The sequence below is a fragment of the Nesoenas mayeri genome (genome assembly GCF_963082525.1).
Source record: "Nesoenas mayeri genome assembly, chromosome: 4".
In the NCBI taxonomy this organism is placed as follows: domain Eukaryota; kingdom Metazoa; phylum Chordata; class Aves; order Columbiformes; family Columbidae; genus Nesoenas; species Nesoenas mayeri.
In genome coordinates, this window is record NC_137540.1 from 29,180,069 (window position 1) to 29,205,296 (window position 25,228).

The 25,228-nt window shown below is 42.2% G+C and overlaps 1 protein-coding gene across 1 annotated transcript in view; it reads right to left on the reverse strand.

The window, feature by feature from the left end:
- Window positions 1-11,456: 11,456 nt before the first annotated feature.
- The window catches only part of TECRL (trans-2,3-enoyl-CoA reductase like), a gene marked incomplete at both ends in the record, with an annotated part of 57,235 nt that continues 43,463 nt past the window's right edge, over window positions 11,457-25,228 (reverse strand). The window contains 8 exons of the mRNA XM_080343804.1: window positions 11,457-11,584; window positions 12,461-12,506; window positions 12,918-13,003; window positions 13,845-13,902; window positions 16,085-16,128; window positions 16,676-16,748; window positions 17,614-17,719; window positions 19,546-19,661. Of these exons, the coding sequence (XP_080199930.1) occupies window positions 11,457-11,584; window positions 12,461-12,506; window positions 12,918-13,003; window positions 13,845-13,902; window positions 16,085-16,128; window positions 16,676-16,748; window positions 17,614-17,719; window positions 19,546-19,661 (657 nt within the window). The remainder of the gene's footprint in view (window positions 11,585-12,460; window positions 12,507-12,917; window positions 13,004-13,844; window positions 13,903-16,084; window positions 16,129-16,675; window positions 16,749-17,613; window positions 17,720-19,545; window positions 19,662-25,228) is intronic.

Here is a 25,228-nt window from a genome sequence, read left to right on the forward strand (position 1 = left end):
GTCCCCTCCCTGGCACAGCGCACAGTAGGTGCTATTTCCCATACGCGTTTCTGTAACAAGATATGTGTATGTACAAGACACTATAGGTGTTTAGAGGAGAAGACACGGGAGGAATACATTTTTTAAGGGCTCTGCAAACAACTCGGGTTGGTTTTCAGAAGTTTCCCTCTACAATTGAATATTCGAAAAAGGCTCTCAAAATTAAGTGTATTACCCATTTATGATATTCCCTAGCAGCTTGCTTTATGATGCTGGAGACAGACCTCTAATCTCAGTGGGTGCATTCTCAGGGAAGAAATAGCCCTATAAAAGGTAATGGGTAATTAATATAATCAAAAATTCCTCAGTAAAGGCTGAGGATATGAGAATTTGGCTCATATTTCCTTTCAGAACCATGGAAATGAAGTTTTATACTTTCTGGCAAAAAGGCTGGTCTTTCTGTTCAGAAAATGTCCACAAAATGTCCACACAAGAGCAGATAATACACTTCATATTTCTGCACTGTTCTTACTGGAATTTGATCTCTCCCTTTACTAGCAAAGGAAGAAAGATCTGAAACACCTTCAAAATCTAATGAGATGCTAATGTGCTAGGAAAAGCCTTTGAATGAGCTTGCTCTAGTCATAATATTGCAAACCTGTTAATTCCGAGACCTTCAATGACTCTAAAAATGCTCATTGACAAATGTCTCATTTTCTCTTAATAACACTTGCTTTAACGTTGCTGTAAATGATAACAGCTTTGCTGTAATGATACAGCATTAGCAGTTAAAACCTACCTTCAGTGATTATTTATATTTTAAATTGCACATTTTCATTTGATCCCATATGCTTTTGACAGCCCTGGATTGATTTAAACCCTGGTGATTACAGAACATTGAATTAAAGCAGAATCCCAGGTACATTACGAAGGCAAGGGGGCATCTGGATTCTAGGCAACACCTGAGCTAATGTCTCTTTTCTAACTGAGTGATAGGCAGGCAGACTGCAGTGCCAGCAAGTGTGGTTAAATCAAATTGACTTTTAGCATTAGCCCAGTGGTGCTAATAGGCTGGGCTCACTGTGGATGTTATGGAAAGACAAATACATTAAAAGCAGAGGTCGTTCTTATCTTTTGCCTTTGGCAGCACAGACTGTATAAAGTTAATTTCTCCTCCACAAAATTATTGTTCTTGCAGTTTATCTCAAATGAGTTTGATAATGAAAATCTAGAAGGGTTTTTTTTTCCCCCACATCATCCCCTGTAACTCAAGACGTATCGCCCTAGTACCTGGTTGTATTTGTTGCCTCCCCTCATGCTCAGGTGGAAGCAAGGGTTGGTTTCCTTTTTATTTTGCTTGCAGTATCTAGCACAACGATGCCTTGATCTTTGCTTCTGGTGTTAATGTTGATTCGTATGGGGCTTAGGATTTGCTTAGAGTTATGCATCACTGAATTGCAGTGATTCTACCATGATGCAAGGAAACATTTTAACACAATGAAGACTTGACTTTTTATTCAAACATTTTGACAGTCACAAGGACTAAATTTTGGTATGGTCATTTTGTGGCTTCACTGTAGACCAGGCTTGTATTTCTGTTCCATTATTTTGAGTGTGCAACAAATTTTTCTTGCTTGATTTAGGTAGGACAGAATAACAAGCAAGCTGCATAGCAAAAATTTGGAGCTTCTTGTAAGTTGAAAATTCAATATTTTGTTTCCCTCTAATACCAAGAGAGAAAAGGTTACTCTGAAAGATACACGTTCACAAAATCTGGTCTCCACAAGGCCGTGAAATCCTTAATTTGTTTATTTCTCCCAGAAGAATATCAATCACTATTGCATTCCCCCAAATGTTTGTGAGTTTATCAAAAAGAACATTTATTCAGCACTCATTCCACTCTGTCATTAAATCCTCTGGATTATATGGCTGTTGTGGCCTTTTAAATTCCTGGTAAATATGTTGCTGACAACCGGCTGTTCTTTTCAAAGCATCAGAACCAAGTGTCCCAGAGTAGATGATAATAAGTCTGCTCACATCCATGAGCTTTATTTCTGTCACTCGGGAAGATCACGGTGGCCATCGGCATCTGTGGGCAGCTTTCCTGGTGGAGGCATGTGCTCTGGCACCGTCAAGGACAGGGGGACATGAGGGACAGGGCAGAGCTTCAAGGATATTGGGGTCAGTGGGTCTGCTCTGCTCCATCAGCTTCCTCCCGAGGCCGGGGCAGCAGCCAACTCCATCACATGATCTGGTGGTGAGGAGAGGTGCAGCCTGTTCTCCCACATCCATCCTATGGATGGAATGAGCTGGCTGATGGCCCTGCATCCACACACCCACTTCAAGTTGCCCATTTTTAGAGCAAAAATTTGGGTATACTTTCAGTATTGGTTACGGTCCAGCTGCCTTCCCCTCATACTCTTACACGCCATTTCTAAAGAAAAGGTCAGAGCTTTCTAGATGCATTTGTTTTCCCCGTGGCAGCACGTGGATGTGTCTGCTGCTGCTTTGGACATCTTGGTGGTCTGAAACATCAGATGTTTAGGCCACTTGCCATTCAGACTATGCCAGACTCCCATGTATAGAGTGGTCCGAAGACAGGCTGAGAGATTTGGTTTGTTCAGGCTGGAAAGGAGAAGGCTCTGGGGAGACCTTCTGTCAGCCTCCAGTGCCTAAGGGGGACCTACAGGAAAGCTGGTGAGGGACTTTTTACAAGGACAAGGGGTGATGGCTTCAAACTGAAAGAGGGTGGATTTCAATTAGATATAAGAAAGAAATTCTTCCCCATGAGGGTGGTGAGACCCTGGCCCAGATTGCCCAGAGAGGTGGGGGATGCTCCAGTCCTGGAACCCAGGACTGGTCTGAGATGGGGGCATTTGGACCCTGTTCGCTCTGAGTGTTTCATCCTTCTCCCTTTCAGGACAGCAGCAGGAGAAGCCCTGGATGCAGACATTTGTCATGGTTGATGACACTCTTGTTGAGCCCACCTGGCTTAACCTTTTTAACTGTCCTTCAGTCTGCCTCTTAATGTGACCATTTTATTGACAATTGCAGTTAAAACGGAAGTCAGTTTAGCCAGTCCTGTCTGCTGCTGCTGCTGCTTGAAATTTTTATGTATCATGACCTTGTTTGTGTCTGTAATTTCTGCTGGAGATGCTCATCTCCTTACATTGTAACCAATGAATCAATTTTATTTTCTTTGCTGAAGGGGGAGATGACAACAAAGTTTCTCCCCGTACTCCTTATCTCCAATAAGAAAACTCCTGCAGTTTTTCTCTCTTTGTAACTGCCTATTGATTGTATATGTCAACGGTACATTTGTGGGCACTGAACGATTTAGTTTTACTTCTACTTGCTCGATAGCTGAAAAATGACTGCTCGAAGGGCTGCTGAGAGTGCGGGTCTCATCAACATGTTTTATGACACATTATTCACGTAGAATGGCAAGATGACAATGTGATTACAGGAGATATTCCCTTTTGCTTGCTTAGATGATCCCTTCAGATGATACATGCACCTGCAGTCTGAGGCTACAGAACTGCAGCAGGCGCAATTGCCCCATACTGCCTGTTGCACATGCCCAGATTTAGTGCTCTTACATAAATGGTTTGCCAGTAAATAAAAACAGTCATTTTTCTAAGTGTTTGATAGCAGTGCCTGCTGTGCTCACCTTTGCAGGTCTGTGCGGTTCTCTGCCACTGTGACAGAGTCAAAAATGTGCCTCAGCAGAGCCTGGGCTGGGAGGCTACAAGAGCTGCCCAGGGGATGAGAAGCAAACATGAACCATGTGTTCAAGGATGAAAAACTGAAATAGAGGTGAGGAAGCACAGATGCAAGGTACCAGACTTGTACTGACACAAGCAGTGCTCATCCACAGGAACAGCTGTCTTCACTTGAAATAATTTACAGGACCATACTTTTTTTTTTTTTTTTTTTTTTTTTTTTTTTCTTTTTTTTATTTCATATGCAAATGTATTTTACTCAGTAAGAGAGGAGAGGTGAAAGAATGGAGGAACAGGAAATGCGTGTGCTCAGCAACTGACCCAAGAACAGAAAAAGTGGTTTGAGAGTCAGGATGGGAAACCATTGTGGGGCTGAGAAATCATTACTGGGAAACCATCATCAAGATGGGAAGCCATCATTCATGCCAGGCCAGGCAGTCATCAGCAGGACAGGAAATCACTGAGATGGGAAGTTATGGTATGAAAACTCAACCCCTCACAACGCTGAGGCAGGTGCTGGCAGAATCATGGCCACAGGGATGGAGGTGGTTGGCCCCAATGAAACCCACACTGACCAACCACCAAGGCAGGTACAGCAGCAGCTCCTCCTCCTCCTGCTCTCCAGGTTACTCCCAACTGGCTCTGTCCACCAGTATCTAACCCCACCACGCTGCTATGCTTCCCCCAACAGAAAGGTTCCCTCTCCAGCTGCCAATGGCATTGCAGGTGCCAAGCGTGACCTTCACTGCCCCGGCCATGACACCACCGCTCACTGCCTGTGTGCTGCCCTCTGTCCCAAAGCTGCTGGTGTCGTTCCAGGCTGCCCAGGTCCATCCTGTCACCTACCGGCTGACACAGACCAGTGTCTGGCATGGCGTGCTGGGGACCCTGGAGCAGCTTCCCCACGGGGTGCAGGTCTCCCAAGGGGTGCAGCTTCCCCAAGGGATGCAGCTCCCCTATCTCCCTGCTCCTTGTCCCTCATCCTACGGTGGGGGACAGCAGGCGATAACAGGTATGCTGGTGCCACACCAGCCAATGGGACTGGGGCGGTGGCCCAGGTGCAGCCCCTGTAACCCAACAGACTCCTGCCAGCTGTCAGTCCCTGCCCACCCTGGCCCCCCACCACCCCATGGCCACACAGCTCAGAGGTGCAGGGCCCTCCTGTGCTCCATACGCTGCCCGGCAGCACCCAGGAGCCATTAGAGACATCCAACAAGGCTGGAGTGGCCATGGAGGTTAGTGTTTCTGCTGCCAGCCTGGCTCCACCAGCTGGCAGAACCACTGTGAAGCCCACAGGTGAATTTTTGGGGTGGAAGAGCCCCAAGCATTTTCAAGCAATTTCAATTTTCAAGCAATTTCAAGCATTTTCCAAGTTGTGAGGGGCATTGTAGGACCTGTATCTTTCCCTGTGTGGGCCTTCAGTCTATTTATAGCAATTTTTTAAAGCAGTGTTTTTTCTTTGAAGAAAACAGTATAAGACTGAGGACAGCTTGCATCACCCTTGGCTGGGTTGGCTTTGTTTGCTTTGTCAGCAGTGGTGACCACCCAGGCAGCCCTGGGGAGGCCAGTGGATCTGCCCAGCGGGGACCAGCTGCCTGTCTTGACACCATGGACTATGAGGACACTCCCTGATGTCCCCAGCAGCCCCAGCTTGGCAACCTTCCTCAATGAGCTCCCTGACCTCTGAGTACGTGGCACAGGGCGGCTGCCTAAAGCAGAAAGCAGTGGCAATGGGGCTGGGGGACAGTGAGAACACCAGCCCTGATGTCCCTGACACCCCCAACTTGACCACTTGCCTCAACAAGCTCCTCAACCTCTGAGTACATGACAGAGGACACCAGTCCCACGTGGTTGTGGTGGGGCTGGAGGACAGCGAGGTCGTCAGTGATGTCCCCAACTCTCCCAACTTCATCAGCCAGCTCCCTGACCTCTCGGAGTAAGTGGTGGAGGGTGGCTGCCCCAAAGACTGCCCCAAAGCCCAGACTGGGAAAGGCAGGTGGCACCAAGACCAAGGTGGGGCTGGGGGACAGCAAGGACACCATCCCTGATGTCCATAATTTCCACAACAGCCTCAATAAGCTCCACAATCTCTTGGAGGAAGTGGCAGAGAGCACCTGCCTCCAGGACCAAGTGCTGGTGGGATGGCTAGGGGACAGCAAGGATACCAGCTTGAGCACTAGCGGCACCAGTTTGACTGCTGAGGTCCTCACTGAGCTCCCTGATCTCTCCAAGTACATGGCAGAGGGCAGCTGTCCCAAGGAGCTAGTGGTGGCGGTGGGGCTGACAGATGGTGAGGACAACATCCCCGATGTCCGCAGCATCCCCCACTTGAGCAGAGCTTTCCAGAGGGCTCTGAGGAGACATCAGTGGACAGTCCTGTAGTGAGTCCCTGGAAGGATCCTCTGAAGTACCCTCTGAAGAGTCCTCTGCTCAGCCCCTGCACATCCCACTGTTGAGTCTCCTGGCCAGGCCCCTCGCTGCCCCCCAGTGTCATCCACCCCCCATGGCCCAACTTGGGGAGGAGGTGCAGTGCAGGCAGCTCCGGGTGCTTCTGATCTCCGTGTCACTGCTGCTGGGCATCATTTTCTGACGGGTGCTGCCCAGATTGGGAAAGGCAGGTTGCACCAAGGCCAGGCCCCCTGTGCCAGCCAGCATCCCCAAGATTTGTGAGACCTCTCCCCAAGACAACATTCCACCAAGGAGAAAGAGAAGAAGATGATGGTGCACCAGGTGGCCCAACCAACTACTGCAGTATGTGGGAGCCCCCTCTGCCTGCCATGACAACCCCAGGCCTGCCAAGCACCACTTCCGGTTCTGCTGCCTTCACCTGGCAATCCTGCCAACCCCAGCCCAGGAGAAGAGGCCATGGCCCTGCCTGGCACCTTGCAATTAACTAAAGGAACCACTGCCCTGGAAACAGCATTGCCCTAACCTGGAACCAACACCCCTAGGACCGCCATCTCTACACCATTCTGCTGCTGACAGCCCCAGCACTGGCATGCCCACCACCTGCCAGTTGACCCAAAACCTGCCCAAGTGAGATTCAATACCATGTAAGGCCATGCTCAGTTACAAAGGAGGTTGGGTGGGGGGCAGCCTCACTCTCTCTCACTGCCGGGAGTGGAGCAGTCCAGGACAGTCTCAGTTCTCTCTGGACCATGTGGTTCAGTGCTTTTGTGTTTCGGGTGTGAGCTGCTGTCTGGGATGAGGTCCAGGTATCAGCGTGGGCTGTGGTCGGGAATCCACTTGCTGCTTTGGAGGAGGCGAGCTGCAGCTTTGCAACTGCCACATGGCGAGATTGCGTATCCATCGCTTTGTACATTCATTACTGTTGTCATTACTGTTTGTTCATTTTTTTCTTTGCTGTTCCATTAAACTGCTCTTATCCCAACCCACGAGTTTTGCTTTGTCAGGGCTGGGGCAGCGCGGCGGATTGCAATTCACTGCTTTGAGCTGGAGCTCTGTGCTCTGTAGCTGGGTGAAGGTCAGGGTTTGGCACATCTCTGAACAAGGCATTATGCTTCATAGGGCTGTTGGAACTGTGTCTAAACACAGCAGCAAAATCATCAGGTGTGTGTGGGGCAACAGGGCTGAAATCGATCAACAGTCCGCAAAGAGATTCTTCTTCCTTGGTGTTTTGAAATCAACAGTTGGTTTCCCTCTGGCATCAGTCTGTATATCAGAGCTCTAACAGATAAGTAAGAGTTCGAACGAAAGGTGTGCAAGTTCAAACATGAAGAGATGATGTCAGCCAGATGGTAGAAGAACACAATGTCTGTTCCTGTGACAAATTTTGCCTGTTGGTTCAAGAATAGGCACTTTGTTTTTCATGAGATACAACATTGGAGGTGTGTCATCTCCAATCCATTTCTGTCAAGCTCAGTTGTCAGAAAGAGTGAAATTTCTTTCCAAAAAGACATAGCTGCTCATCCCTAAAAGCACGCTGTGCCCACATTCTATTTCTCTTTTTCTAATCAGTGTTTCTTTCTGCAAGGATGCCACTAATCCTAGGAAATGGCCTATTAACAGAAGTCCTAGACAAAAAGTGTGGGTTTTTTTTTTTCTTTTCTGGTCTTGAGGAGAGGAATGTTTTAAATATTTGTTTGTTTTGTTAACTTAGTGTCACAGTGTTTCACCAGTCACCTGAAAACTCATCCACTTTTCACTGTGAATAAGAACGATGGTTGATGTGGCATGTTTTATCTGGAGCCAGTCCTGTGGTGCTTTAGAAGAGCCCCCATGTAGTGAAACCTGTAATTTTAAAACAAAAGCCTTCCTTACTGAGTATGGTCAGGTACCTGGAATAGTACCAGGGACTGCTGGTAGAGCTGTATTACTTATTCACAGGAATAATACTGGCTAACAATCAGATTTGACAAAAGATGTGAAGTTTGCTTTTTTAAATAGGAATTCATTAGTATTGTTGAATACTCTTATCATATTTAACTATATATGATTTCTTCTTACTTGGTTTCTCCATCTTCAAAGGCTTTAGAAGTCAGATAAAAGCAGATCTACATTAGAAGCCTGGGTACTGTGGAGGTGTTCATATGTAGTAGACTGCAGCAGGCATAGAGTGTATTTCTCTAAAAGCTTTCCTGAATTTCAATGACAGGGAGTATAGCTTGAAGACAAAACTTGGGCATAGGAAAATACAGAAAAGGGAAGCTCATAAAGCAACATGTGGAAAATAGTAGCTCGCTGGAAAACTCTTTTATGGTTTGAATTAATTTTTACTTCAGCAGCACTTGTTAAAACTATAAATAGATAAATAGTCTCTTGCTTTCCTATTGCTTTCTTCCTCTTATAGTGTGCTTTAGAAGTCTTCCCATTCCGTGATTTTTATTTTATTATGTTTAGCTATCACTGCAGGCTCTGAAGAGAACTACTTTGTTATCAGGTTGCTTTGTCTCAATTCCTAGTGTGATAAAAGCCAGTCACTTTATTCAAAACAATACCAAGTATAAGATATCTTGATGATTAGAACATCTTCAAAAAAGGACCACCATCTGCCTTGATTCACTTCTCCCACTTCCAGTGTCCTTTCCCTATGGAAAGATGAAATCACTGAGATTATTTTTAGTCCTGTCTGCTGAGATGATGTGGTACCATCTTATAAGACACGTATGTGGCTGGGTCTTAAGGGAATTCAGACTGGGTCTTAAGGGGATCAAACTGGGGAACCAGATAGCGAGGGGCGACTACCTGAGCTCCAGGTGACAGCTCATGTTGACCCAGAGCCATGGTGATGTTCTGGGAGGGCCTTGCTCGTGCATTCCATCCACTGACAACTCTGAAAAGCTAGGGCTGTGCTTAAGAGAAAATATTGCCAAAGGGATTTTTAATTTGTTATTTTTAAAAAAAAAATTCTCAGCAGGCCAAATAAAAAAAAATACTGGCATATTTAGGGCTTGATAAGGCATTCTTTTTCTCAGGTAATTAGCAGAGTCATGGCAAACTTTCCAATAAAAATGTTTGTGTGGTGACAATTCTTTGGGGTTCAAAAGGTGTATGGTGCTTGTGGTGATGATCACAGCTTTTTATAACAATGCTTCTCCCTCCTCCCCTCTTTGTTTTAATATGTGCAAAACATTTATCAAAATAAAGACTGACCATTTTTATACACTTCATTCTGAAGCAAAGCATGCCCTTCATGCCAGGAAGTTAACTGACCTGTTCTAATCACACAGAGGACAGATTAATGCAGAAAAATCTGTGAAGTTGCACAAAACTGGATTTATTGCTATTTTTTAAGCCATTGTTTGCTGTTCAGAGGAGTTTTACCTACTCAACACTCTGTTGGTGAATTCCAAAATTATCTGCTTTGCTTATTCGAGACAGCCTTCTGTAAGAGATCTTTATTTGTTCTTCGTGTTTGGTCTCACCTCTGTTGTAAAACTTCAGTCATTTACTACAGGAGCCAAGCCGCTTCTTCCCCCCTCTCAACCTCCCCATAGACTGAATGACCAATTAATAATCAGGGAGAGAAACAATTCCTAAGCACCTACTTTGAAGTAGGAACCTGCTCCTAGCAGTTGGAATCACTCTGGAAACATGCCATGGACAGACTTAAAGCTGCAGCCCTTACAATCAAGTGACTAACAGCTAAGTGAATAATTTTGGCAAACTACACTCCCACATGAACTATTTTAAACTTGACGATTGCTAAAAATGAGACATTTAATAAACCTGAATCAAAACTTAATTAGCAGTCTGGGTAGAGAGAATTGAGTGTTCACTGTGACTCAGGTTTTCTACTGAGAGGAATAAGAAATTCTAGGTGTTCACAGGTTCCAAGTGGAAAAATAAGGAAAGCAATTAATTCATATTCCCAAGATGAAACAGATTAACTGCAGCTAAAAGGATAAATATTGTGAGTTAAACATTAGAGGAGGGAATATGAACCCAATTTACTGGTCAAAATAACTCTGTTAGAACACTTGAGCTGGCACAAAGATAACAGTGCCTTTAGGAGACAGAAACTGCCTGCCTTGCTGGTGTACTCTGATGTTCCTCTAATGATCAAAGGTCTTCAGACAAGCTTTTTCATCAATACAGGTGCAAAAGAAACAGAATGAACACTGGACTTAATGTCTGAACTCTCAATATCTTAATACCTGCTAAAGCAGTTCTGGTACTTTTGCTCTCTGTAACTGAAATTTCTAAAAATTTTACTTCAGCATGACATAAGTGCTGCCTGTTTGCAAATGGGGCTAAATAGAGTTTTCAGGACTGGAATAACAAGGCCAGAGAATCCCTTAAATAATAATGTCCTGGAAAGCAGAGAAGCAGATGGGGCAGTGTTCATCTGAAATTATTCTGGCAGGATTCCTCTTCTTTTTGAGAAGGAGCTGTGCTCTGCTTCACCTCGCACCCAAGGATGTCACAGTTCTTGGTACAAGTCAGGCAAATGGCGTCCGGATGCAGTCAGGCACTGAACAAGGGGATCTTAACACACTTGTTAGTCCAGGAAGTCCCATGCTATTTCCAGAAGTGTTCAGTGTCCAAAAGGGGGGGACTTTAAATGAGGTACCTGAGGTCATGCCATAAATTAGTGGCAAGATGGCAGGCACTTCACAAACAGGCCCGTCCTGGGACCACGGGGATGATCTGCCTACCTGAAAGTGAAAGTGAGCCAGAACCTATCTGCAGTGATCGATTTCAGACAATTTGTGTTAAACAACTTGATATCAGATTCAATTAAAAAAAAAAAAAAAAGGAAAGAAAAATCTTGTAAAGCTGAACTAAACTATGTTAACAGTATAGTGGTCTGTCTTTGATGTGATGCTTTAGAGGAGCTGAGGCAAAACTTGCTGGTTCTATGCAGTTTAATAAAAATAAGTCCGTGAAACATCTTCTAATGCAAAAATCCAAGACTTGTCAGCGTCTAACACTGAACCTTAAAATCACCAGACCTGAATATATGCAGATGAGCTCTATTCTGGTAATTTTAAAAGCATCTGTCCCCACTTACACTAGCTAAATATCTAGCCTAAAATTCAATGTAAGCAATTTTCTTGTCCGCTCCCCATTATCTCCTTTAAAGAAAATCTAATTAAATCATATCTTGTAGCAGAAACAAAGAATCTGAAAGCTACGGTTTTTCACTTAATTAAAAACTCTTTGTTTTGATCTGTTTATTTTCTGAAAAAGATATTCAGTCGCTCTTCCTCAGATCCATGTGGTTACTGAGTGAAAATGGCTCATTTACTCTGAGTCAGCTGTTGAATTTCAGCTGCAACTCTTGTGCAGAGCTTAGAAGATAATGGGAATCATGGCTGCTTTTCTCCGCACCTCAGGATAAAATCTCTTCAGGTACAGCTTGTGCTTCTTGCGGGCCCACAGAGACATCTGGATGACCATCAGGAAAGCAAAAATGCCAACTACCAAGAAAACAAGAAAAAAAAGATCATGTGTCTTCCTTCAGTGTCAGCCCTACAACATCCCCAAACTTTCTGGTCATTTCCAAACCAGGGCCTAATGACCAAAAATGTTTTCTCTTTTCAAACAAAATTAGAAGTTTAATTTTATTTTTTTGCATGATGCAGTTTATTCAACTTTTGAAATTCCTTTATTTTTCATTTGTAAACCATATGGGGATATTTTTGCATGTAGTTTTTATAGGTTTCTGTTTTGGAATGGCAAAATAATGAAGTGAATATCTTGAAAATCTCAGTTCCAGGAACCACATTTGTGTACTCAGGTTTCTAAGAGTGCAGGAAAGGACTGAGCAAGAGTTGCAAATGCTGCTGAGCTGGCTGCTGTTATGAGCTGCTTGCTCAATATAATCAAGTGGGGAGATGCTACCAGGAGCATGTGTCTTCAGTCTTTCAAAGTACTAAGTACATCTGTTTTCCTCTCCCTATTGGAAGTATTATTCCAGGTTTACAATGAAAAGAAATTTTCCTATATCAGAAATGATTGACTGTAAATGAAGAATACTGACTTTTTTTTTTTTTTTTTTTTTTTTTTAATTTCAAAGTCTTTTTTCACTGTGGAAACAGAAAAAACAACAATCCTTAACAAAAAGCGGAGAGCGGGTTTTGCTGAAAAGAGGTTAACTGGAGGTGGTGCAGCAAGGCTTGTGTTCTGCCCAGTCCTCTGAGGGTTGCACTTCAAAAGTTCATACAGTCACATCACAAGGGGAATTTGATGGCAATATTTCATATGCTGCATATTTTTTGGCAAATTTTAGATTTACGGAATTCACCTCTACAAACCACACTTTAGAGGCTATCTTCATTCTGTTTCAAACTCACCTGGGAGAGTTTGTGTCATCACTGTGAAACTAATCCAGGACCCAACCTGTTACAAAGAAGGAGGCACTGTTAATGCTGCCCTTTATGTAAAATTGTTCATGCTATAGGTTATGTAAAACAAAAGAGCAGGTTTTCAAAAGCAACCCCTTCCCCGAGAGCTCCTTGTGGAAGAAGAGTAACAGTAACACTGGAAACAGGAGAGGAAAAATTACTAAAAGGACATGTAGGGGTGAAGTGGTGCGTGGTAAACCCTGGGATCACTGAGAGGTCTATGCTGGAGTGGAATACACAGAGCCACAATACTGATGTGGAGGAAGAGAAGGTCTGGTGGAAAAAGAGAACGCAGTGACTGATGTGCAGAGGGAACTGTGTGGAGCAACTGCAGATCTACTGTGGGCAAAGGCTGAGACACCATAACCACCTGCCCTTTGCATGTAAGCAGGAGAAAGTCACATACCTCATATGTATAGTTGGGACAGGACACCAGCAAGAAGAGCCACGTGAATGGGTTGTAGGTTGGACTTGGAAAACAGGCTTTGCCTCCTTTATGAAAGGAAAAAAAAAAAAAAGAAAAAAAAGAAAAGGAAAAATCCAGAACAACTCCAGAGCCAAGAGCACAGGTTTCTACAGCCACCTGTAACACTCACACAAAATGCCACATATGCAAGATGTTATGTTCTGGCAATGATACTCGTAGATGTTGATACTGGAGAATGCTGATAAACTATTTGGCTCATGCTGCTTTTAAATTGTATTAGGCCCTTTCCAGCAAACAACATAAGTGCCTGCCCAGAGCACATCAGAGGCTTTCTGGAACGGAAACTCATTTCAGTGTGCAAGTTGATCGTACCGTGGTGCAGTATTTTCTGGAATTGGGTGTTCCAGTGGAGAATTATACTATTATTATCTGAAAATATATTTTACTTTCTAAGTGTATATACTATAACTCTTTTATGTAACACATATATATGGATGTCTGTGTAAGTATTCATGAGTCGGTCTTTGTGCACTTGTGTGTGCACATGGATCTCTGCATGAGATGCACGTATCTAAAAACTCTGCAACCCAATTTAAAAGTTTTTGCAACTTATTTAAGATGGAGTCCTCCACTGTCAATCAACAGGATGCTGTAGAGAACTTCCATGCTTAAATCTGTATTTAAAGTGCAATTCTGTATAATTAAGATTAATTTGCTGCAAGCTTTGGAACAACAGTGTTGTGAATGTTTCCCTGTCACCACATTTATTTTGAAGACGTTATAGCAATAGCATGGTACCTACTTCATCTTTATTCCGTGGATACATAAATTACTGTGTAACATCAGAAGACGGATCAGTTAAGCACGCTTCCATCTCAAATAGACAAACAAGAAACAAAGACAGACCTGAATGATTTTGGTGAGCCAAAGCTACGTTGATAAAGTGATTTCCAGCTTCACACATCTGCAAGACATTAAAAAGATCTTTTCAGCTGTATGCCTGTATGCATTTAAATCTCAGACTGGGCTGAACTTCGTTATTCATTTCTGGGTTCTAATGCTGATTTCTCCTCAAATTGAAAAAATGCAGTGTCAAAAAGTTCTTTAAAAGTTTTCTTATATCATTTGTAATTCTAAATTTTGCAAAGCTGAGGAAAAAAATAAGAAATTGGAATAAAAAAGGAAGAGTGCTAAAACCCAGAGCCTTTAAAAGTGTAAAGTCACTAAATTAATATGGAAAAAAAGAAACATGATTGTATTTTTTTAAAGCCAATTCTGAAAGTCAGCTGTAACAAACTTCAACGAAAACGAATTGAAAGGAATATGCAACTTCATTTTATATTGCAATGTGCCGTTATCTGACAGAATATTGTAGATAGCATTGCTGAAGAATTTTGCCCTTTTTGGCAGAGAGTTTAGTGTGTGTTTTGTTAGGAAAGTTTAAATTTTATTAGCAAAGCTGTTATTCTGCGTGAATATGCAGTCATGGGTCAAATCCTGCAGTCCTTTTATGTTTTTTAATTACAACTAACTGGCTGTCACCTATCATAAACACCAGATGCAAAACACTAAATAGCCAGAAAAGGAAATTCTATTGTAAAATACCATAACAGAAGCTACAATTCTAGCCATAGCAACAGATGTAATTTTAATTTATGTATTTCCGATTACGAGGTAGGAACATGATTGTTTCTGATTACTATTATTTTAAAGAAAAAGTCTCAAAATTAAAAGTGGTTTTATGAAATGCTATACATACCAAGATGTGTGATGCCCACACCATTGTGGAGCAAAAGAGTTTCACATGTTGTAGTTAATACCTACTAATTGTATAATCAATTCAAAGTAAATCAAGCAAAGGGCATTTCTGCAGGGATTTTTATTAGTTTACCCTTGATTCTGCAGCTGCATTTAGCTGTAATTAGCTGTTATGCCCCTCTATAGAAATATTGCTAAGTACTGCTAAATGCAAGCCAGACATCGTCCAGCACTATGAAATGTGGGGCAGTGGAGAACTGCAGAAAAAAAGGCCTACCGTATTTCTGATGATAAATATTGAAGTCTACATACTGTTCCTCCTCTTTGTATTCCATGTGTACCCTATGAGAAAAACATCCCTGCAAAGCTTAGAGTAATTTCTCTAAAAATGACAGTATTTCCGAAGGGCCTTGCTGACACTTTTCAAATTACTGAATACTGTTGTTTACAGCAGCTGCAGCTGTATACACTTAAATCAGGATGTGTAATAAGCCTTAAAAAGAAGAAAAAAAATCTTCCAAATACTTCATTCATATGTTTTAGAAACCTGTGAAAACAGCTTCAAATTATTTTCTTGTGTACGTTACTCTTTTAAATTCATAGTCTGGGAACCTGCCAGAACAAGGTCTGGAAGGGAAAAGGTGTTTTAAGTTTCCATGGTCAGGAAGTTTGCAGAATTCAGAGCACAAAGCAGGTGCTGGTGCAGATCTGAAGGGTGTGATGTATTTTATAGCAAACACCCCAGCAGGACTCAGCTCTGCTTGATGCCTGAACAGGTGAACTGATACATTTTCCTCTTTTCCCAGCAAACCACATGCTCACCCACCACGGAACTCCCAGGGCTTTAATTCTCTGAAAAAAATGGCATTTCTAGCTGTAGCTCCACAAAGGCAAGGTTAAACTGGCTGAAAAACAAATGCCAGCCATCCTGCTTCACCTGTGCTTTTTCCCTTGGCTTCCTCCACTTTGCAGGCATTTTTTTAATATATAATAATAATTTTTGGTTTTAATAGCTGTCAAGGATAAGTTATTCAGGGCACACAGTACTATTGCAAAGTCTGCTTAGGATAGAATTCTTCAGTGTTTTAAAAATTGCAATTTGTCTAAGTGTTAGCAACTTTACACAATTGCGAGTAGTAATAATGCTAATGATGTTCTTAATGGCTTTCAAGGACAGTGCTTTGCATTAAGCTCTGTATAGGTAAATAGTACTAGGTGAATTTAAGGCTTAGACTTAGTAAATAATTGCTACATCCAGTCAAAGGACACAGGGTTGTGGGAATGAACATACATATACACAAATGCAGAGCAGCATTAAAGCATTTTTGCAAATTACAAGTAGTTCCTATTGTGCAATGCTTCATAAAACTTGTATTTTTTGTACATACCAGAAAAGCAAGGGCAGCAAAAGCAACTTGTCTGTGGCCAAATGCTGGAAAACAGAAGAAAATAATAAATTGCATTTTACAGTATGCACATGGTTTGCAATGGGTGAAATTAATCTAGTGCTGAGGAGCAGAAATACTTCTTTCCTGACAGGCTCTGCAGGAAGAATGGATATTATCACACACAATGCAAATAGTAACAGCACTCTAGAAATGCCAGTCTCCTCACCACCAATCTCAAGGCAGCTTTCACCTGACTTTTTCTAATATTCGTCAGCTCCATCATATTCATCTCCAAAGGTCAACAGTTCTCGTGTAAACCTGGGTTGCGGCTCAGGGACACAAACCGCGTGTCCGCACCTCACTTCACTGATCTGAAACAGATTTTTTTTGTGCTACTTCAAAAGCTACTTTTTAGGAAAGCAAGTTCCATGTGGAAGAAATTTTTGATTTAAAAGAATTAGAAATTTAACTGAGTGTAATTAAAAGTGGTGAAGAAAACCCTTTATTCCCCAAAGTTCACTGATCAGTATGAGACTTCTTGATTTTGGAGGACTTTAGGTTGCACACCAAAACCTTTCCAATGATACGTACATGGTGGTGTGTACCGCGGATGGTTGATGTAGTATGCGATCCAGGATGTGAATCCCCAGTAAAAGGCACAGCCCTGAAATGGACAGAAGAAACATTTATTTTTTATTGGAAAGGGAGATAAGCAAGTACAAACTGTAACTTCATAAATTCTGGTAAATGCAAAACCTAGAAGCCACTTTGCAGTGGCTTTCTGAGTTACATAGCTTTTAAGATGCTATGAAGCCACTAGGATAAAAACAAAAAGGACACATAGTGTATATATATTTTTTTTTATTGTGCTGAATGTGGTTTATGCCTCTTGTAGGGATTGATGTTTGTTTCTTCCTTATTTCATTCTGCTGCTGAAGGGCACGTTTCTCTGAGTTGAACTATTAAAAGTCTCGGACTGGTTAAAACAGCTGAGCTGGTACTAGACCATAAATATGTGATATAAAAGAAAAGAGAGCCTATGAGTAATGACACACATTCGAAGCTTGGGAAGCTTCGGGAGACAAAGGCTTTTGACCAGCTCAGTATCTTCCTTCCCAAGGCCTCAATTTATTTTTTTTTTCCTACTCATAATTTGATTTAACTTCCTAATACAAGGCCTGTCTCTCACTCTGTATTTATATTGCACCGAGGAAGAAGAGTGTGATTTCTGTCGGGATTGCTAGATGTTGCAGCAGCTTATCTCATTATAAAATAGCATTCAGTCTGAAAAATATCCTGGACATTACAGTCAGCTCTTTGGGTAGATGAGTCAGTTGACATGCAGGAGCTAAAACGGATATTGATTTAAATTCATATCCTTGGGGACATGGTCCTGAAATTCTTCCTACATTTGTATTTTGACCAATCATAACTCCTGAAGCTAGAAAATGGATTATTTTTTGTTCTTTCAAGGACTGCTTTAATATGAGGATATTCTCTCTTAGACAAAATTATAAACATATTATCACCTTTATCATATTTTTTAGAGGAGTGTGCCCTCCTGAAAACTTGTGAACAAATAACGTCTCCAGAAGATGCCTGATGTAGTGTAAACAATGGCAGAAGCAGGCCAAGCTGAAAGGGAAAAAAAAAAAAAAGGAAATTAACATAAGTGAAAGATTGCTTTTTAAGACTTCACAGCTTAATGTCACAAAAGGAATAAGGACTAATGTTCCGAAACTGCCGAGTCACATTGAAATTGTGGGATTTAAGATTTTGTCTTAATTGAAGCACCTGGAACCAAAGATTAATGGAATAATTTTCAGTATTGTACAAAGTTGCTTTCATTTTGCAGGGAAGAAACTGATTTTTCTTAGCCTTGAATGAAAAAGAGCTCCTGGAGTTCTGGGTATGATGCACAGCCCTGACAAGACATTAAACCAGGGCAGCTGTGTATCCAAGCAGACGTCTGCCACGCTTTTCCGAAAGCCATCTCCCATGTTTTCAGGCTACCTTAGTGCTCCCGTGGGATGTGCCTGACATTTAAAAATGTTTGGAATGGTTTCCTTGGCCTTTGCCAACGGAAGTAACTACATGGAGTTAGTTTGTATTTCGTTACCTTGGGGATGCAAAATGAGATTTTATTGCAAAGTTATTCCATTCTGATGGCTTTTTTGTCCCCCGTTTTGTTCCCCATGACAAAGAAATGAGATAATTGTGGTAGAAATTATTACACTGATTCTCTTTTGAGGAAGATTATGAACCAATAAGAGGAATTGCTGATTTGCTTCTGAGAATGAGTTGCACGTCACAGAGATTTGAGTTTCAGAAACAAATGTCAAGAGTGATTCCTGGTGGCATTTTATCTTGTTACATTTACCATACTGCCAGTGCCTGTCTCATTGCAAACAATTATAAGGCATAAATGAAGAGTGCTTTTCAGCACATGAAATCTCAAATATTTTTATTATGCAACTCGTATGATAGCCAAAGATTAAACAATTTTGAAGTAATTAAACCAGAAAGAATTTAGCTAAGGAAATTTCAAACAGTTAATGATTTATCCGAAGGCTGGAGCAAACTTTCAGCTTTGCTGGGAATTAAAAATTAATTTGACTCAGGATGGGGACCTCAGATGAACCCATTAAGGAGAGGCCACTGGAAGGGTTCTACACACCCCTTACCCAGCTAAAAGAAATTAAAGGTACTGCTGGCTCCTCTGTGCTACCAGAAACTCTCTCCTTTTATAAGCAAAAGAAGGCAGGCAGGTGCCTTGCAGCTCTGGGTTTGAATTCAACTGTTCTGTGTTTTTCACTCTTCTGTAATAGCAGCTAAGCTCTTACTTCAGTTTGTCACCTAAGTGCTTTACTTCCTAATGCTCTTTCAGAACTCACATATCTTGTGTATCTGAATTCTGTGGTTGTGTGTGTGGCCCTGGGGAACAATTAGAATTTGAAGAGGTTAGTTTTGAAATTCAGATTACCAGTTCTGAATTCTTAGGGTGGTTCTTTTGAGTTTCTCTGTAGTTCTTGACCTGACTTATGACACGCAGACTTCTCAGAATTAATTCCTCCTTGTTGCCTACAGGAGAGCTGCCAGTGGGTGGAGCATTTATCTTCTGTGCTGGATGAGGATGCTACTTATGAGTGGGAATGTGCTGTGAAGAGACTGGGAGTAGGACACCTGAAGTCTTGTCCTCTTCTCTCAAGATTTTGGGTGACTACCCGCTGTGTTTATTATGTCATCTTCTGTTCAGGATGCACGTCTAGAGTGCAAACCACTTGGGTCAAATACAACACAGAGGCACAGAGGCACAGAGACCATTGAACTGAGATCTCATTTTTGGTCAGGCTTATGAGTGCTGCTATTGATAAGAATAATCTGAGACCCCTGGAACCTCCTCTGGCCTGGCAATGCAGTCTCCGTCCCTCCAGGAAACAGGTCCCACAACCCTCACTTACTGTACCACTGGGTGGCGGAAGTTCTTCATACTTTCCACTTTATCATAAATACTCGAGAGGCGAATGTAAAAGAGCAGATATATTAGAAGAGGCCCAGTGTATTCGGTTAGAAAAAACTAGAAATGAGAAAGAAAATAGCTGTATCAGAGGAGAAAATTTTACCAATAAAGGCATGAGAAAAAGAATAACCCTATCCACAACACCTTTTCATCCTTTAAATGTCATTTTGGCTTTATTTTGAGGACTTAAATTACATGTAGTTGTTTTCCTGCTGTCTCTTTAGGAGTAAAATCCATCTAGAAGATGAGAGAGGTTTCTGTGCAGAACACAAACCCAGTCAGGAAGGCTTTGTGGAAGGTGGTCAAAATCAGTTATCTCCTCTTTATACTTTTGGCTGTGCCATCAGGTGCCTATTTGGAATCTAAATAACACTAAAAATCAAGGTCCAAAAGCAGAAGGCAGCTTGCTTTCTGCCAGTGTTTTTTGCACATCAGTTAAAAGCCAACAAACGTAGCTTTGAATCCTGGTGGTGAGCAGAATCGTCTGGAGGGGAGGGATCATGGCCTAAAATGTGGCAGTGGGAGGAAGATCACAACCTGTCTGCTTGGTGTTTGGGGCTTTGAGCCTTTGTTCAGGGACAGGGGGAGACTCCTTCCAGGGCAGAAGTAGCCTGTGGTGGGTAGATGGGACAAGTTACCCTGTAAAACAGAAATAATGTCACCTCCCCACCACGATCCCTGTGAGCCACAGACTGCTGAAAGCCATCCTCAGGTCAAAGTTCTGGCTTTGGTTTGGTACTTTTGTCAGGATACACTCTGAAGCTACAAACAGCTGGAAGAAGTAAAATGTGGTTAAGAGTGATATGAGGTCAGGATTTGATCACTGGAATGAAATCTCAGAATAAAATGGAAATGGCTTACAAGGGCCAGCAACTGGCAACTTGTAATTCAAACGCATAGTGTTACTTAAGGGGTACAGATTCATTAATAATGGACTGGTTGACTTTAAGGTGGCTATTTGCACTGCTATAGAACTGTAATGGATAAATACATGTGGCTTAAGGAGGTAACGTTGAATTTAGACTACAATTTTCAAAAGTGGTATGTGGCAGGCACTTCAAGCCTCAGTGTGCTGCTCCTCTAAAGAAGGAAGCTTTGAAACAAAGGTTTTCCTGCAGAAATATTCCATAATTAGGCTTCCCTCTTTTGGAACCACCCCTGTAGTACTTATTTTTGTCTGTTACAGGGAGAAACATTGGAAATTTCAACCTTTCATAGCAGGACTGTCTCCAAAGGAGAGAGACTTTGGTGTTCTCTATCAGGGAAATGTCAAGTTCTCTTTTTTTTCCCATGACACCATGATTTCTGTGCTCCATTTAGACCCTGCATGATCCCAAAAGCAGTCGTGCCTCTGTGTATGGAAACATTTGATTGAGGAGTGTTTAAGAGCCCACGTGGTTGTGAAACACACTGCAGCCAAGAGATTATCGGAGTTTTGTCCTCGAAGCAGTTGTGTGGGTCTGTTCCTAACTGTTTGTGAGCCCGCTGTGTTGGGCACTCTGGAAACTCTGTATGACATGACCCCTGCTATTCTATTAAAAGCAATACACTAAATATAGACAATGATGGGACAGGAAACAGAGGTGCAGAGAACATGCCCTGGACAGGTCAGTATAAGAGCATGGAATGAGCTGTTTGCTTTGGTGTAGCTTTTCCTCCCAGTCACACCCAGTAACCGCCAGCTTTTCTCACCTGTTTGGCATGACTATAGGACAAAGCTGCCAAGAAAAGTTTGGCAGGACTTGGCACCAAGTTGTGATTACTTGTCACTGCACCAAGTGCTCCCTTTTTGCCCCCAGCTGATTTCAGATGCTGAAAGGAGAAGCTTCAGGACTTCGTAAAGAAAAATAAAAAGTAATCTGGTCTCTATTTAGCAGCCAAAGCTGACACCTGAATGGATGAGGAGGTTTGATTTGCTGCCATGCTTTTTGTGGCATTTTGGGTGGGTTTTGGTCTGTGTCCTCCTGTTGCATCTCCCATGCTCAAACCTCTGCTCTCCTCCTCTGGCCCACCAGCTTTAAATGTACCAGAAATGAGAAAGGCAGAGAAATGCTGCTGAAAATCTCACAGGTTCACGCAGCTGCAGGGGAAAGTAGTCTTAAATTAACAAAAAATTACAATTGGTTCTAATCATCAGCTAAGGCAAGCACTATGGATTCTCGATGAATATATGCAATTAAGCCTACTGTCTTCATAACTCATCCTACAGCTGACTGTTTCCTGGGCCTGGGAAATGGTGTTAAGGATCAGTTCAACTTCTTATTTTTACAGATACTCAAAAAATCTACAAAATTACTAAGATACTAGTTTCTTCTGACATATCCTGCAAAAAAAAAAAAAAATCAAAACAAACAAAACCCTAAAAATAATAACATTGCAGCTTGTAGCTTCTGGACAAAAGAAATATAATTTTGTAAAAAAAACAAAAAAAATGGTTGTTTAAAACACAGAGCGTTTATCTTCAGAAATGTCAAAAACATCCAATATTTAGAAGAAAATTGCTTTTTATTTACCATCTTGTGGGCCTACCTAGATTTGGTGCAGCCAGATGTGGCAGATATGGCCACAGTAAATATAATTTTTTTTTTTTTTTTTCCTGGAGGAGCATTGCATTTCTTACAATGTGCACAGCTCAACAGAATTTAATCTCGGTTCATATTATGATGCCAGTAACACCTTGCTGAACTGAGTAACAACTTGGTCAGGAATTATAATCCCAGACCTCAGGAGGCAGAGTGTCTATTCAGGGAGACAGGAATGCCCCAGAGGTGAAACAAACTCTTTACAGTTATCTGTTGTTAGTAACTCTAAGGGACAGGACATGAATTTTCTGGCTAGTAGGGGCAGCTGATGTGCCTGACACTATCCCAGCAGGGCTGAGACAGGGAATGGAAGGTTTCTGACGTGTGTCCTGGTTGGGAAAAGGCATAAAAGGATAGAAGGAAGCTATGAACAGAGTGTGGAGTGAGGAAGCCTGAAAAAAGTCCATCAGGACCTTTAAAAACAAACATTGCCCAAATTAGCAATATCTTTACATGAGGGCATCAGCTCATTCCTCTCTCCAGCATTCAGGACATGCCCTTTCAGTAATACCACACTGCCACCCTCTCTGGGATCATGTTGCCTTTTGGCACAGCCTCACGCCATATCTCACTGAGGGCAAGCTGCAGAGCAGAGGCCGTACAGCCTTTCCAGGCTGATCCCAACCCACAGTGCTTTCCATGCCATGTAGGGGCAGTTCCCTGGTTCCTCAGTGCTGGTTGCAACAGCTTCCCTTCTGCCAGCAGGATGGCTGAGTTGAATCTGGGAAAAGATAATACCTGCAGATGGGACAACAACACTGGATTGCTGCCAGATGCTCTCAGCTCAGCAAAAGACACAAAATAGCTCAAGTGTGTCCTGGGTAACTCGAACAGAAAAAGCAGCTGCAGTATATAAATTATCTAATGGATAGAGCTCTGTTTCTCTGATAAATGTGAGGCAAAAGAAGTAGCTGCAGGTCAACCAGAGGATGTGCTGATACCAGACACGTTGCTGTGTGCGAGGGGACAGAGAACAGCTGGGGTTTCTGGTACACCCTGGAGAAACAGGCAGCTGAATCATCCCTGAGTCCCCAAATCACACTGAATGTAGCATCTAGCTATCTTAGACTCCTTTTACAATCCCAGACCTAATTACTCTTGAGCTAATGATCATTAAGAAACATCATTAATTTCTGGACTAATTCTTACTTCATATGCTTTGCTACCTCATTAAAGGCCATATAGTTACCTAGGGATGATAATGGCATCATCTTAGCAGCATCTTTGAATCTTCACCTTTTAAATATTTTTTTTTGTATTTTCATGTTTGCAAAAATCCTCAGCAGCAGTTTTGCATCGGATGGTAAAATTCTTAATGGCTCCTTGAATATTCAATGATTTTTGTTCAAGTTCTCATGAAATTGGTTGATCCAGTCTGTAAAACTTAAATAGAGTACAGAGGGGGCACCTGAAAGTCCCCTGTCTGGGCAGATTTTGCGGTGACTCGGTGTTTTTCAGTGTATTTCAGGCTGCATCTCAATATTTACTGCAAACACCAGAGATAGGGATGGATTTGCTGTAGGATTTTATAGGCAAATTCCAGCTGACTCAGGCCAGCTCTTGCAGCCAGGGAGCAAACAGTGATAGATGCTGCTTCTCCCCTAGCCAGGCCAGAGAGAAAAAGGAGGGGAAATCCCAGTTTTCCTCCTGTCTCTTCTTTTGAGACTGAGCTAACACAACGGGGTTTGGATTCAGACCTCTTCATACCCTGAGAGCACGAGCCTTTGCGTGTTCATATTCAAAATGTTAAATTACTGCAAATTAACAAATGCTCTCACACACACGTGTGTGCATGCTATATATATTTGTACCTATGCACACTCAGTGAAGCCCTTAAGTTCTGTTTGTAACTAAAGACCAAGGTGAGCTCACATTTGCTGCCAAATCTTTACAGGGCTTTGACAGCATTTTGCAATCTGTGCTATGATGTGTATCATTTTAAAATGTATATCCACCACCTGCTCTGCAGATACCTAAATGAAGTCATGCTTTTAAACACCTGACTGTTACTAATAACCTCAACCAGCTCTTCCACAGCACTTTTTGTCTAGAAGCCTCAAAGCACTTTGCAAAAGAGGAAAATACTCTTATTTTCTTGCTCCAAACCTGGAAACTGAGATACAGAGAAATTCAGGGACTTGTCAAGCTCACCAGACAAGGTGGGCAAAGAACCTCACTCTCCCAAACACTGGTTCACTCTCTTCTCTGTGCTCTTCTTACCCCAAATATGGGGTTGGGCAAAAATTCCCCATAGAAAATAATTTTGCTAGGCTTATGCATTCTAGAGGGACTAAAACTTCCCCAATTTGCCTAGACTGACAAATTGTCCATCTCCCTAGATACCGTGAATACAAACAGGAAAGGTTCTACGCTTATCAGCACCATACTTTGAGTAGCTATTTGTTCTGTAAGTAGCAGGACTGGTTTAAAGATAAATTTGTGTATAACTGAAAGAAAGAGCTTGCTCTGTTTATTGAATTCCCTCTACCTTCTTTTTGCTCTTGAAGCATTAAAAACTCAAGGGTATTACTGTAAACACTTATGCATAGGTTGTGCAACCTGTACTGTGCTGAACAGCAACTAGAACATTCACTCATTGGAATTATTTTTCCTAGTAGCTCCCTAAATCCCGCTGACACCTGAAAAATTGACATGCTGGCATGGTTCATCCTGAGCTTGTGGCATTTGTTGCTGAGACCAAGAGGAATTATTATACCACTGTCTGCCTCATGAGAAGCAGTGTCTGAGGGATCCCAAGCAGCCAGTTGGGCAGTTTCTGAGGGCTCCACATCCCTTATCACTTGACTTCATGCTGCCACTAGGCAGAAACAAAAAGCCAAGAATATGTGTGGCCCAAGGAAAGGCACAAACAATGTAATGAAATCAGGCAAATGGAAGCTCTTCTCTTCTGATAACTCTGGAGGTTGAGAACTGTTAGACTTAATTAAATGAAAAATAAGACAAATCTTGCATGTGTGGTTTGCCTTTGTGAAAAGTCAGAGCATTCTGAGGGTTCCCAGCCTGTGACTGGTATCAGCTTAA